Raw genomic sequence first — 16,447 nt, 5'->3', positions numbered from 1 at the left:
ACCTTGATGTTGTCCAGCTGGTACCTTTTCCGAGTATAACTCCTACTCCTCTTTTGATTTTTGAACAGTGTATTCGCTGTTACTACCTACATTTCCTTGCAGAACTAAAGGAGACTTTCTCCTCTTTCGTTCCTGCTGCCGAGCTGGTATTCACCCATAATTATGTCATGTATTGCTTCCCCTACCAAAGTGTTGATTATGAGATTTTCATCTCCCTTTACATATTGAGTTACTCTTACAGTGCTCTCATACCGTCTGTCTATCTATTCGTCTTTTGCTTGTGACGTCGGCATGTATACCTTAACGACTGTTGTTGACATTAGTTTGCTGTCGATTTTGATGAGTCATCGCATCACTGAAATGTCGCTGCAAACCTTTACCCTGTCTTTCTACTCATGATGAGTTAATATTACCCTATATTTCTCTGACCAGAAATCCTTAAATTCTTTCTATTTCACGTTCTGGCTTTTATTGTATTTGGATTGAGTGTTTGTATTCTCCTTTTCAGATTTTCTTACTTTCCAGCAAGTTCAGACTTCTGACATTCCATGCTCCGACTCTTCGAATGTTACCTTTTCCTTGGTTTCCCTTACTTTCTACAGCCTCAATCTACTAATCAGTGATGACTGTACCGCCTTTAAGGGCATTTTCTCCCCCTCGGACAGGAGGGTGGGCTGAACATCTATCTTATCCTCTGCCCTGTTAGTACAAGGCCTTCGACATAATTACTTTGACTCATACCAAAATCGTTCGGTCGTTACTGCTGATGATATTTATCCATAATCTAACCAGAGATTGGGATCGAATCCAGGACCCAGTATTTTTTTAATTGAAGTCAGAGACGCTTTCCCTAGACCACAGTGGATTAATATATATCCAACTTAGAATAATTCTCAATTATTGAGAACGTACTGTGGGTGTAAGTGCTACTTTGAGATGAAGAGGCTTGTACATGAAGGAAATCGTGGCGTCCGGCATCTAATCATTCAGAAGACTAATTAAACACAAAAAGTGACTACAAATGCGATCAGTGCTGTGTGTAAGGTGCCCAATAGACGTGGAAGCTTCATTGCAACGCAGACGCGCAAGTTACCTGCTAGTTGTGTTTCGCCTCGACCAAGAACAAGGACGAGGACGTTTACGTCACTATCAGATTTCGTAGCGTACAACATTTAGCGACGTCTCTTATCGTGCGGCAGCAATCCTGCTGCACACTCTCCTTATCTTGTTCACAGACCATGTAGATTAAAAGACAAGACTTTAAGTGACACACTATCAGCTAGCGGATGATAAGAGTGATCATGTCTGAACTGCTGCACCTCGTATATCTTTATGTGACATATTAGACCTTCTTGTTGGATATGAAATTTAGCCTCTTCCCTCTGCGGGGTGACATTGTCTACATTATGTAATATTTGGAAGTCAACGCACGTAGTTATCTTCAAAGAGTGTTCAGGCGTTCACGACTGCGTGTCATACAGCTAACACCGTCATCAAGAATAAACTAGAATAATGTATTAGATTGGGGCATAGGTTCGTAGCTTTTTTTGTTTTTCATGTTAATATTCCGGTTGCTACGGGTTTATTTATCAATTGTCATTTTTATTTGTAGTTCAATTTTGCTATTTGAGTTTACATATTGTCATTTTGTGATTTGGAGATAGAGAGCGAAGCTGTGGATTCAAGAAGATGGAGTGCCAAGTGGATAAAGCGGAACATTTCCGACATATTCTTCTGTTTGAGTTCGATACAGGCGTGACAGCAGCGGAGGCAGTTGGAACATTTGCGCCGGGTATGGAAAAAATGCCATTGGACAGAGCACAGCAAGAAATTGGTTTTGTGGTTTTAGCGAAGACCGTTTCGACAGTAGTGACACTTCACGTTGAGGAAGACCTTCGGAGTTTGATGAAGATAGCTTAAACGCATGAATCTCCAATTACCCATGTCTGTGTCCTCTAGAACTGCCAAATGTCATGAACTGTGATTATTCCACCGTCGTACGACATTTACGTACAATGGGGTAGGTTCACAACTCGGATGTATGAGTACCGCGTGCTCTAAGCCAAAATCAGAAAAGTCAGCGGGTGGCCGGCCATATGTCCACCTCTGCTTGCTCGTCATGAATTGGCTCGTGAACAACACCGACCATTCCTATCCAGTTGCTGGTGACGATAAATGGTTCTTCACGCCAAAGCCCAAACAAAGCAGCAGTTCATAGTACAAAGACCTGCGCGCATCCACAAAACATAATGTTATGCATTTGGTGGAACAGCGATGGTGTGATGTACTACGAACTGCTTCTCCGAGATGTAAAACTCACTGCTGACACTTTATTATCAACAACTGAGGCGTCTTAAGCCTAGTTTACACGACGACACTAAGTTGCAGGCAATAGCGCAACCGGCCACTGCGCATGCGCGCCGCATGTTTGCGCAACTCGTCGGTGAAACTAAACACTTTCGGCGTCTTCCAACGTTGGCGACACTAGTTGCATGAGTTTTAAGGTTATATGTGTTGGTAAGAGTGTAGATAAACTGAAATATGAAGTGGGGAACGGAGAATAATGTTCGCTTTTTGGATATCTATGGTTTGCATAGGTGTCTGTGGGATTTCACTGCCGCTGATTACAAAAACAAGCAACATATTGCTACTCCTGAGACCATCAGAACATAGATAGTTTGACAATATTTGAGATGCAGGGGAAAATTTATTGAATTAAGAGCACATATGCAACTGAATTAAGAAAAATACAAGCAAACGTAATTCTAGCTGTAGAAATGCTGTCGTCTACAAGACTAAAATCCCATCGGTCGATTTGGCCGAGTCTTTTTTTAAAGAATATTGTTGACGGGAAAGAAGGCTGCACAAATCAAGAAGCTTCATTCTTTATTCAATATTTATCTATTTAAAACGTCGCAGCAGTGCTTCCCACTCACGTATGTTTGAATTTTGAAATATTGTCACTGAACAGATCTATCTCAAGAGAGTAGTTTGCCAACCATTCTCTTCTTAATGCAACCTGCTTCGAATAATTACTGCTGTTAATGTTAATAATTATTACTGTTAATAATTATTGGTGTTAATGGAAAAGCGTCATCAACTAAAATCGCATCTTATAGCATGCCGCGTGTTCTCGATTGTAATGCGTGCAATGTGATATGTGATTTAAGTTGTGGCGACAGTGCTTCATGCATTACAGTAACTTTATTCCTTATCGCATAATTAACTCTATTTAGAAGAAAGGTTCTGGTGACATTCTAAGATAATTAAAAGAACTTCTTGGGTCTTCCATTGCAAATTATTTCAGCAAGGATGCTTAGCAACCGAGCAGACGTCTTTTCTTCATCCAGTCACGAATCGAAACACATTTTTTATTTTTTTCTCATGCAGCGATTCCACGCAACAAGCTTTAACTCCAACACAACTCGTGTGACGTGCAGCTGCCAAAACTTTCATTTCAGACAGGACTCAGGAACCCACAAAACGAGGTAACTGAAGTGTATACTGGTCTCGCCGTGTCTACAGGCATATACAGTATGAAACCACTTGCGTGCTGCTCATTCCACGAAACGAGTGGCGCAACCCAATGTCGTCGTGTGAACTAGGCTTTACAGACGCAATCCGAGAATAACGACCAGGCAGAATGTGTGATGTGATGCTACCCCCTGATTGGGAAGTCATTCTGCACCCACCTTATTCACCTCGCCATGCGCCCTCAGATTTTCAACTCTTCTGCGCTCTATCGAGCAGCTTCCGAGGAACTCCCTTTCCGGATGAAAATGTGCTCTGAACATGGCTCCACGAGTACTTCGCCTCAAGATCACGTGATTTCTACTTAGGCGGAATTGAAAAGTTACCCCAGTGTTGGCAGGCTTTTGTACGTAGTGAAGGAGAATATATTATTGATGACTAATGTTTCTGTTATGTGTGTCTGTTGTGTTTATTAAGTTGTGGAAAACGCTACGAGGCGGAGACAATGGGCTCTGACGTGTGTGCTCTTCAGGAGTTACTCGACGAGGCGACCCCACCGCGCAGTGTGTATCGGCGACTCATGCTTTCATACACACGGTTGGTAAACAGTGGTGAGTGTCCGCGGAGAAGCAAAGCCAAAAAAAAAAAAAAAAAAAAAAAATGGCTCTGAGCACTATGGGACTCAACTGCTGTGGTTATCAGTCCCCTAGAACTTAGAACTACTTAAACCTAACTAACCTAAGGACATCACACACATCCATGCCCGAGGCAGGATTCGAACCTGCGACCGTAGCAGTCGCACGGTTCCGGACTGCGCGCCTAGAAACGCGAGACCACCGCGGCCGGCAGCAAAGCCAACCCTACCAATTGTGAACCTACGTGTTTCTCGCATCTGTTGTACTTGGACGAAAATGATGGACATTTGCGATCCGGAAACGTTTTCGATACATGCGTACTGCAGTTCTACGATTATGTACCGTACCGTGAAGTGGCAGATTTGAAAGTGATCCTATCTTCAAAGTTATTTGACATCCAAACGGTGCATTTCCGAAAATGGATTCCTCATCAAAATTACCAAGATCCTTCTACAATCCCTTGAAGGCTGTATTCAAAATGTGTGCCCCATAACGTCGTTGGCAACATGACCTACTCAACTGGCAGTTACTGGAGAATACAAATTCCGGCAGGAATAAGGCATCACTGAAATGCAATTATTATCATCCAGTCATCCGGCTACCTGGAATGCAACAACGCTGCCGTTCGTATAGTTATTGAGTAGCCATTAGCCTTCTTTTTTTTCACTCAGCATCCTGGTAACCCCCCCACCCCCTCCCGCTATGGCATTCAGACTGCTTTGAATGTATTTAGTTCATCATTGTTAATTCTGCCACCACTCCTTAGATAAGGTCTACATTACCTGAATACTTTTGAATTTACAAATTTTAAGCTTGATTTACAGCGGTTTCTAGGTTTTGCAATGATTTCCTTGCATCCTTAGGGAAAATTCCAAATTGCTTGCCTGGAAAAAAGGACCCAGCCAATTTTGGTCTGTATCCTTCTCCAGTTCTACACCGTGCCTCATCTCTAACGACCTCATCGTCGAGCGGACGCCAAACCGTAACTTGGTCTGGAGCGTTCCTTTCGTCCCTCCTCGGAGCTTCCTAGGCGTCGCGCAAAATCCCAATTACAGTTGCGACCAGAATACAACCGTGATCAACGGTGCGCGATAAAAATTACGTGACGTCCTGCTAAGCTGATTGTCGTCCTGCTACGTTGATCTGATCACAAGCGATTACTGGCGGACATAGATTAATTCTCTGTACCATTCTGTGCAGCATTATATGTCTAACTAAAGGTCACCAGCGTCGCTTTAATCCACGAGACAGGGTCATTCCCACATCATCCAGATACACCCTGTGGCACTCCAACTATTTTTATAAGTCTCTCAGGTCCGACAACTATATTGGAAAACAAACTCTGCAAACAGTGTAATTAGTGCATCGTCTCCAACTGATGTCTATCAATTCCCACAGATAGTCTCCTACTGGGACCATCTCTTTTTGTTGATCTCATTTTTTTCGTTATTGTTCGTTCTATTTTTCCTAGGCGGACATCCCATGACGCTTGCTCAAGTACATCGTTGATCCATTAACTCAGGTTTTTTTTTTTTTTAACTCAGTTTTTTTTCCAGAGGGCAGCTAACCCTCTGACCGAAGACGCTGAGCTTTCGTGACGGGATACCATTTGGCTATCCAAGCACAACTTACGGCTACCTCCAAACTTCCATACGTCATCAATGATGTATCGACAACCTGTAGTCGTACAAGCATTATCTATATCGCCGTACAGGGGAGACATTTTACTTGCAAGTCGCTTGCCTGGTATCGGTGGATAAATACGAAATTTCAGTGCCTGTGTTGTTGCGAATTACGATGCAGTGTTCCTTCGGTCGTGCCAAAAAGATCGCATTGTCAGAAGAACAGTTTTACCGACCAGACATTTCTTTGCAATACAGCAAGACTCTAATTTTGAACTGTAAATACTGTCTGAGAGGTTGTTCCAGGTTAAAACAGTAACAAAACAAAAACAAAATGTCCACACGCTAAAAAACTCTTACACGAAAATGTAATGTACAGTATTGTCTGTACTTTAAAACACGTTTGTATCTGTATCGTGTGGTAAGATACTGTGAGTGAAATTTTAACAACTGTACATACCTCATTACAGTACTGCATTGACACGTAACTGATTAACACTGAACTGTTTAAAATATGAGGAATCGTACACTGAAAAATATTATGTCGTTAAGCAGGACACGATTTTCTGCCATTTTCTACTCCACAAAATCTCTGATTGGGCAGACGTAGGGTTTTTTCGACGTACTGAAAGGCAATATCCAATGCATTTTTAGGATCTGTATGAGACGTTCGAGCCGTTGGTGCATTGTCTTCGTTGTCTCAACATCTCTCTCCTAATCGGTTCTTCCAGTAACAGCGTCAGTGATTTGGTCTACAGTTAGTTTTTGTTGCGTTGTGCAGTCAGCGTCGGGTGAACTGATCCACTCACTAACATCACTCTGCCAACGTCGTGTTGCAAAGTTTCCAAATCTCTCAAAGTCGCTGGAGTGTCTACGGCTTGACTTTCATCGCTTGTTACATGGGCCGTTTCATCTTGCTTCTCTTCAGTTGGTTCTTTTGATTTTTTTTCCACAGGTTGCCGCAAGACTTTTCAAGCGTTGATGCCGGTATTTCTTCCCAGACATTTCATCTCTTACATTTGTTGATTTCATTGTCTGAAACAAGATCTTGCCTTCTTGTGTTCTCTCTAAAATTGACGCTATGTGTTTTCGACAGTATCGCCTCTTCAGCCACTCAGTGACCTCTTTGTCCGTGGGTTGGATTGGACATGTTACGTTGGCAAGAAAAAATAAAGCCTTAGTTCACCTTTTTCAAGTTCATCTCCAGATGGATAGGACGTCACACTGTCGAATATCGACATGGCACGTTTAGAAACTTTTTTCTTTTGGGTGTTTTTAAACTGTATGGACGAACTGGTCATAAAACCTTTCCATAAAGAGGCTAGATTCCACCCATGTTGACTTTTTGTTATGATAATATACAGTGTGTGACGCCATATTAATTTTTCTGTACGCCCTTGGTTTTATTGCTTTTCCGATCACAAACAATTGCATCTTGTGTCTCCCATTAGCGTTACTACAGAGAGCAAAAGTTGTTCTATCTTTGGCAAGTATTGTAGCTGTTACAGACTCGTTTTGTGCATGTAGAGTTCTTGTAGAGAACATTTCGTAATTTCAGACTCTCAATGTTATACACTTGATCAGGGGCCAGCTTAAGCTCTTTAACTAAATTTTCAAACTTCAGAGTAAATTGATTGGCTGCAGTTTCGTCAGCAGGCAGCTTCTCTCCAGAAAGAATTACGTATTGAATTCGATGTTCTTTTCTCCATTCGCTGTAAACCTTTCATTTTCATTGTCTCCCTCAGTTTTTGTCTTAAAAAATCAGTGCTTTTTCTCTCCTGTTCAAACCACATCCACAAAGCGTATTTTCTGTCCTTTCTCAACATCAGTCTTACTGTACGACATTAAAGTGTTTTCCTATTTTTTTCTCCAGTTTTTAAAAGTTCTTATGGCAAACCCCTACGCACTTTCAGTTTCTCCGCTAAAGACAGCGTCACACGTTTACGTTTATAGTTGATGCCATAATTAAGTTTTTAAAAAATGGTTCAAATGGCTCTGAGCACTATGGGACTTAACTTGTGAGGACATCAGTCCCCTAGAACTTAAAAAGTTCTAGAATGAGATTTTCACTCTGCAGCGGAGTGTGCGCTGATATGAAACTTCCTGGCAGATTAAAACTGTGTGCCCGACCGAGACTCGAACTCGGGACCTTTGCCTTTCGCGGGCAAGTGCTCTACCAACTGAGCTACCGAAGCACGACTCACGCCCGGTACTCACAGCTTTACTTCTGCCAGTACCTCGTCTCCTACCTTCCAAACTTTACAGAAGCTCTCCTGCGAGCAGGAGTCTCGGTCGGGCACACAGTTTTAATCTGCCAGGAAGTTTCTTAAAAAGTTCTACTTAAACCTAACTAACCTAAGGACATCACACACATCCATGCCCTAGGCAGGATTCGAACCTGGGACCGTAGCGGTCGCGCGGTTCCAGACTGTAGCGCCTAGAACCGCTCGGCCACTCAGGCAGGCTTTAGTTTTACACACACTAATATTGTATGCAGGAGAAACACTTTCGCTAATTTATAAAACAAATGTGTGTTCAATGACGCTTATTAAACGAGTTGGAAACAAGTTGTTCCATGTTAAAACTGATGTAACTACCGCAATTATCAATGATCTACCGCCTACTGAGCAAATCGCAAACGATTAGTCATCGACTGACTAGCGACGGCCCGTGTACGTAAATAATCGCCGGAAATAGGATGATCCGACTAAGCGGGGAGTCGGATCATCCGAGGTCGAACTGGCAAGGTTCTACTGTATTTAGACGAGCGCTATATTAAACACAATTGACGGCTGTCTAAACAGCGACTTTACTATGAGTTCAATCCAAAATCTTATGACAAGGAATCATCATTGTGTCTCGCCCCTATTCTATCTAAAGAAAGATGGATCTGCAAACCAACGCATGTAAATACATGGTTGGGTACACGCAGCAGTGTACGGTACAGATAGAAGTCCAATACATTATCAATTGTAAAGATGTATAAATATCTAAACTGAGTCCGAACAGGCATTGGGAGGCCCAACGTACTGACCGACTGTCGTACCGTCCTCAGAACAGGCGTCACTGGATGTGGATATGGAGGGGCATGTGGTCAGCACACCGCTCTCCCAGCCGTTGTCGGTTTTCGTTCAAATGGCATCGAGCACTATGGGACTTAACATATGAGGTCATCAGTCCCTTAGCACTTAGAACTACTTAAACCTAACTAACATAAGGACATCACACACATCCATGCCCGAGGCAGGATTCGAACCTGCGACCGTAGCAGTCGCGCGGTTCCGGACTGAAGCGCCTAGAACCGCTCGGCCACCGCGGCCGGCTCGGTTTTCGTGGCCGTAGCCGCTACTTCTCGGGCAACTGGCTCCTCCATTGGCCTTACGAGGGCTGGGAGTACCCCACTTGGCAACAGCGTTAAGCAGATCCGAACGGTCACCCCTCCAAGTGTTAGCCTAGCCATATAGCGCTTAACTTCGGTGATTTGACGAGACCCAGTGTTATCGCTGTGGCAAACCGTTGGCAGAAATATAAATGCTACGTGTAACATCACTACAAATTACAAAAATCTTTTACGAATTCTGAGTTATTCGTATGTTTCATACCTCTCTCTCTCTTTTTAGGCAGTATGGAATTGCTATCGCACACATACTACCACTCGCTCTCCTAGGAGAGACGATTATTTATCAGGTTCTGGCCAAATAATATCACCTGCCTCAAGACAATATGTGTATGTCACAACAATACCGAGGATTCTTTACATGATTCTATACCGTTACTTTGTTGACAGAAGAGGTAGAGACGTACGTTGGTGTTGGTGAATGCACCGACGACGTAGGGAACGATGATACCCGACAAGTTGCCGAAGGTGTTGACGACCCCCACTATGGTGCCGACGTAGTTGGGCGCTATGGCCTGCATGTTCATGTAGAAGCCGGAGCAATTGGTGGCCATGCAGAAGCCGCTGAGCGCCAGCATCACCACGATGACCGCCGTGTCGCAGCCCACCAGCGCCACCACCACCAGAGCCGCCGCCGGCCCCAGCAGACCTGCACACAGGAGGCACCAGCCACTTCTGTTTCAGCTGCGATACACAGTCACGATGCGCAGGGTACAAAAGGAATTAACTCAAAGGCATTGTTTCCTTGTCTTAGGTCTCGTGCTGCGATCTGCTCTCTTTGCGAATAAGCTCTGCCATCTACACGTGCAAAGTAAGAAACCCACTAGCCCCAAATGAACTATCCCTTGTTGTTGTTGTTGTTGTTGTTGTTGTTGTTGTGGTCTTCAGTCCTGAGACTGGTTTGATGCAGCTCTCCATGCTACTCTATCCTGTGCAAGCTTCTTCATCTCCCAGTACCTACTGCAACCCACATCCTTCTGAATCTGCTTCGTGTATTCATCTATTGGTCTCCCTCTACGATTTTTACCCTCCACGCTGCCCTCCAGTACCAAGTTGGTGATCCCTTGATGCCTCAGAACATGTCCTACCAACCGATCCTTTCTTCTAGTCAAGTTGTGCCACAAACTCCTCTTCTCCCCAATTCTATTCAATACCTCCTCATTAGTTATGTAATCTGCCCATCTAATCTTCAGCATTCTTCTGTAGCACCAAATTTCAAAAACTTCTATTCTCTTCTTGTCCAAACTATTTATCGTCCATGTTTCACTCTATACAAATACTTTCAGAAACGACTTCCTGACACTTAAATCTATACTCGATATTAGCAAAAGTTCTTTTCTTCAGAAACGCTTTCCTTGCCATTGCCAGTCTACATTTTATATCCTCTCTACTTGACCATCATCAGTTATTTTGCTCCCCAAATAGCAAAACTCATTCACTACTTTAAGCGTCTCATTTCCTAATCTAATTCCCTCAGCATCGTCCGACTTAATTCGACTACATTCCCTTATCCTCGTTTTGCTTTTGTTGATGTTCATCTTATATCCTCCCTTAGAGACACTGTCCAATCCGTTCAACTGCTCTTCCAAGTCCTTTGCTGTCTCTGACAGAATTACAATGTCATCGGCTAACCTCAAAGTTTTTATTTCTTCCCCATGGATTTTAATACCTACTCCGAATTTTTCTTTCGTTTCCTTCACTGCTTGCTCAATATACAGATTGAATAACATCGGGGGGGGGGGGGGGGGGGGAGGCTACAACCCTGTCTCACTCCCTTCCCAACCACAGCTTTCATGCCCCTCGACTCTTATAACTGCCATCTGGTTTCTGTACAAATTGTAAATAGCATTTCGCTCCCTGTATTTTACCCCTGCCACCTTCAGAATTTGAAAGAGAGTACTCCAGCCAACACTGTCAAAACCTTTCTCCAAGTCTACAAATGCTAGAAACATAGGTTTGCCTTTTCTTAATCTAGCTTCTAAGATAAGTCGTAGGGTCAGTATTGCCTCACGTGTTCCAACATTTCTAAGGAATCCAAACTGATCTTCCCCGAGGTCGGCTTCTACCAGTTTTTCCATTCGTCTGTAAATAATTCGCGTTAGTATTTTGCAGCCGTGACTTGTTAAACTGATAGTTCGGTAATTTTCACATCTGTCAACGCCTGCTTTCTTTGGAATTGGAATTATTATATTCTTCTTGAAGTCTGAGGGAATTTCGCCTGTCTCATACATTTTGCTCACCAGATGGTAGAGTTTTGTCAGGACTGGCTCTCCCAAGGCTGTCAGTAGTTCTAATGGAATGTTGTCTACTGTTGTCTACTCCCGGGGCCTTGTTTCGACTTAGGTCTTTCAGTGCTCTATCGAATTCTTCACGCAGAAACATATCTCCCATTTCATCTTCATCTACATCCTCTTCCCTTTCTATAACATTGCCCTCAAGTACATCGCCCTTGTACAGTCCCTCTATATACTCCTTCCACCTTTCTGCTTTCCCTTCTTTGCTTAGAACTGGGTTTCCATCTGAGCTCTTGATATTCATACAAGTGGTTCTCTTTTCTCCAAAGGTCTCTTAATTTTCCTGTAGGCAGTATCGATCTTACCGCTAGTGAGATAAGCCTCTACATCCTTACATTTGTCCTCTAGCGATGCCTGCTTAGCCATTTTGCACTATCCATATCCTAGAGATATTGATTCCAGCCACAAAATTGTCTTCCCTCCCTTCTCCAATTCTGGTACTCTGGAATTCTGCCACGACTGTTCAGACACAATTATACAGCTTAACACCTAAACATTCTTGGAATTTAACCCAAGTGTCACGCTACCTGTCCAGATAGCAATCCACCATTTCTATTTAATTCATTCTACCTTCCTTTCTTGGACCCCATGCATGGCATGCGCGCTGAAGCTGACTACTGCCATTCTCCATCCGACGAAAGTACCTCATGATGCGACACACTTATAAGCCGAAGTCGTTCTTGTTATCATCAGTCTAATATTGTTGCCACAGCATCAGCTGGACCCATGTTCCTAAGCCATAAAGTAGCAATATTGACATTTATTTCAGCCCTCGGCTAGAACATCAGTGCCCAGCACACAAAAATATGTTCCCTCATTCGAGTCCCTCAATGATGCGACCAGAGGAAAGAAGTACCCCATATAGGTCTATTTTTTAATTGATATTTTAGCCCAGAGCTTTAATAAATATCCACCCTGACTATCGTGAATCTCAGGTGTTTTAAGATTACAATATAGCACTGTAAAAGAAATATGGCTATCAAGATTACTTTCTCAGGCAAGTATTTAATCCATTTTTAAATCATTCACGATAAAGGATGACAGCCATAAACAGTTGCAGAATAAAAGTTTATTAAAATTTCTTGACCAAGGTTTCGGTACATATAAATATACCTTCATCAGAAGTAAAAATCCTGAACTGGAAGACACTTTCATTAGAAAAGCCATAGCATCGGAAGTGAGAAACAAAAGCTTAAGTAACAGTGAAATTACCAAAGTAATACAGGCACAAAATCTTTAGTTACTTACTGAAATTACATCATGTAATGGAGATTAATAAAACAATTGTGCCAAAGGCATCGTCAATAATTGAGACATCTTCTCCATTAGTACAACATGACTATGGGCACAGGGTCAAAGCGAACAGTTTAGCACCATTACTCCGCCTGTGAACTATAGAGACAAGAGTGTGAAAGCACTAGGGCAGATGGTTTCGCCGAGAGAGGGCACTTGTATGTGCCAGACACTCGCGCATATTAAAATCCATGAATACATACATAAGCGCATCAAAAGTTATGTTAATTCAAACTTTCTGTCATAATAAATAAAACGTATCAGGCCATTTAAAAACATTTATGTAAAATAGAGAATATAGAACCAAATTTACCTGTGTCCTAGAGTCAAACAGATAAAGCTTGCGCTATGTAACATCTAACGAGAGAGGGCACTAGTGTAATGCGCGAGAATCTCGCGTAACGTAGGCGGTGAAATACATACTAGCGAAAACAACCAAAATGTTATAATAAAACGAAACCATCTGTCGTTGTGAATAAAAACATACTAGTCAATTAACCACACATACACATCGAAAATCACAATCAACAAACATCAAAAAATCTGCCCAATTTGTTCTGAAGATCCCAAGCAAGCAGAGATGTTCACCTGATAACGTTTTTGGAATACGCTGACAAATTTAGTCCGTCATTAGGCCTAAAGGAACCATGAAAGCACTGTTGTGAAGGAGAAGTGATCAAGCGAGAACTTCCTCATTTCCACTATTATCGACATAATCGTCTTAAGAGAATTCAGCAACTGTATTCGAGTAGATATTTAAGATAATTCACATTTATTGTCACGTCTCAGTTGCATGCTCTTTTAATTCGATTACGTGTTTCGATCACTCTGGATCATCTTCAGTTCTAAGTAACTGCTTCAGCAACCCGTCTTGTCTATTCAGAAGAACATATCAGAGTTGATCTAAGTAGGCAAGACGGGTTGATGAAGCAATTACTTAGATCTGAAGATGATCCAGTGTGATCGAAACACGTAATCGAATTACAAAAATGTGCAAGAGAGATGGGACAATAAATTAGAATTATCTTACATATCTACTTCCTGATCCACTCAAATTCTGTTGGCCGCTCTTCACAGTATTTAGTAAATGCACCCAGTCAACAAACTGATGCAGAATATACAGGATAATCTACTTTTACAATCTCAATGGAGACAAGTATCACTATTTTTCGCACCTGGCTAGAAGTGCTTATGCACTCCTACTGCGAGCCTGAATGCGACGTATACAAGCGGAGCAGATACGAATGAAGAATAGATACGATACGATAAGGGCTACAAATGGGGATATCCACACACATAAACCACTTTGACCTAGGGCAGATGGATATGAGTCGACAACTGCGAACGAGCAACTCCAAAGTGTCGACGCTAGTCGGGACTTCGCGTGTCACTGAGATGAACATCTATGAAAAGTGGCTGAAGGCCGCAGTAGGAGAGCAAAGTTCTTTTTGTATCATACATACATACATACATACATTAATCCTTGTTCCATAGATCATGAATACGACATTTCGTAAGCATGTGGAACGTATCACTTTAACATAAGTTTTCTTTACACAAAATAATTACTTTTTTTTACAGTTACTGCTTCACATTTAACAATTCATTTATTGAGTAGAAGGAGTTGTCATTCAGAAATTATTTTAATTTGCTTTTAAATTTTGGTTGGCTATCTGTCAGACTTTTAATGCTATTAGGCAAATGACTAAAGATTTTTGTGGCAGCATAATTCACCCCTTGCTGTGCCAAAGTGAGATTTAATCCATAATAGTGAATATCATCCTTTCTTCTAGTGTTGTAGCTATGCACTTCGCTGTTATTTTTCAATTGGGATGGGTTATTAATGACAAGTTTCATAAGGGAATATATGTATTGCGAAGGTACTGTGAATATCCCGAGTTCCTTAAATAAATGTCTGCAAGGTGACCTTGGGTGGGCTCCAGCTATTATTCTGCTTACAAGCTTCTGTGCAATGAATACTTTCTCTCTTAATGACGAATTGCCCCAAAATATGATGCCATATGAAAGCAGTGAATGAAAATAGGCATAGTAGGCTAATTTACTGATATGTTTATCACCAAAATTTGCAATAACCCTAATAGCATAAGAAGCTGAACCTAACCGTTTCTGCAGATCATCGATGTGTTGCTTCCAATTCAATTTCTCATCAATGCACACACCCAGAAATTTTGATTATTCTACCTTAGCAACAGACTTCCGTTCATAGTCTATATTTATCAATCGTGTTATGCCATTTACTGTACAGAATTGTATTAACTGTGTTTTCTCAAAATTTAGTGAGAGTCCATTTAGAGAACCACTTAATAATTTTCTGAAAGACATTATTTGCAATTTCCTCAGCTGATTCTAGCTTTTTAGGTGTGATTACTATACTTGTATCATCAGCAAAAAGAACTAACTTTGCATCTTCATAAATATAGAGTGGCAAGTGGTTAGTATATATTAAGAACAATAAGGTACCCAAGACTGAACCCTGTGGGACACCATTCTTGATACCTCCCCAGTTAGAGGACTCTGCTGGTTTTTGTAGACTATCTGCACTGTTAATTTCAACCTTCTGCATTCTTCCAGTTAAGTATGAATTAAACTATTTGTGCACTGTCCCAATCATACCACAATACTTAAGCTTATCTAGAAGAATTTCATGATTCACACAATCAAAAGCCTTTGAGAGATCAAATATCCCAATGGGTGATGTTCGGTTATTCAATGCATTTAATATTTGATCAGTGAAAGGATATATAGCATTTTCTGTTGAAAAGCGTTTCTGAAAACCAAATTGAGACAAGCAATGCACATTCTGGATCATACCCTTGCTGGAGTTTGTTATTGTGGTATAACAGTACTATATTGGTTCTTATCTCAGTGTGGTGATGAGTTTCTTTTACTTTATGTTCCCCATACAAAGAATAGGTACATTCTCTCTTCAATGTCCTTATGCGTTCTTTGTACTTGACATTAATATTTATTACAGTCATCCCATTATTCACACTAAGAAAATAAAAGAATGACCTACCACAAAGGAATTATCCGACAGGACGGAAATCAGTATCTGTGATGTACATGTACATTTCAGAAAGACTGGATAATTTACTCAAGAGAAAGAGCTTCACAGAATTGGACAAATCAATAACGCATTGGTCCTCCTCTGGCCCTTAAGCAAGCAGTTATTCGGTTGGACATTGACTGATAGCAAGCCATGCATGTAAGTCCGAAGGAACTTTTTACTGTAGTTCGGAATAACACAAGTACAGCAATATCGTACCAGGAGCGATGGTCTGGGGTGCCATTTCATTTCATAGCAGGACCTCTTCCGTTGTCATCCGCGGCACCATTACAGCACAGCGGTATTCGACGATATTCTATGCCCCTTTTCGTTTACTTAATGAAAAGCCATCTTGGAGTTACATTTCTGCATGATAATGCCCACCTGCATATGGAGAGAATTTCTACTGCTTGTCTTCAAGCTTGCCTAGCCCTGCCTTGGCCAGAAGGTCGCCATACCTCTCCCCGACTGAGAACGTTTGGAAAATTATGGGCAGGGACCTCCAACATGCTCAGGATTTTAACGTACTAACGTGTCAACTGAACAAAACTTGGCGCACTATCCCTCAATCAACGCCAAGCCAAATAACTGCTTGCATAAGGGCCAGACGTAGACAAACGCATTATTAACATGCTCAGTTTGTGAACTTTTTCTCTTGAATAAATCAT

The 16,447-nt window shown here is 41.8% G+C and overlaps 1 protein-coding gene across 1 annotated transcript in view; it reads right to left on the bottom strand.

The window, feature by feature from the left end:
* Positions 1–16,447, bottom strand: part of LOC126252109 (sialin-like) — a 168,957-nt gene that overhangs the window by 19,138 nt on the left and 133,372 nt on the right. Inside the window, exon 6 of the mRNA XM_049952973.1 lies at positions 9,533–9,774. Coding sequence (XP_049808930.1) covers positions 9,533–9,774 — 242 coding nt within the window. The remainder of the gene's footprint in view (positions 1–9,532; positions 9,775–16,447) is intronic.

The sequence above is a fragment of the Schistocerca nitens genome, chromosome 4, assembly GCF_023898315.1.
Source record: "Schistocerca nitens isolate TAMUIC-IGC-003100 chromosome 4, iqSchNite1.1, whole genome shotgun sequence".
In the NCBI taxonomy this organism is placed as follows: Eukaryota; Metazoa; Arthropoda; class Insecta; order Orthoptera; family Acrididae; genus Schistocerca; species Schistocerca nitens.
This window is presented reverse-complemented; position numbering and strand designations above follow the sequence as displayed.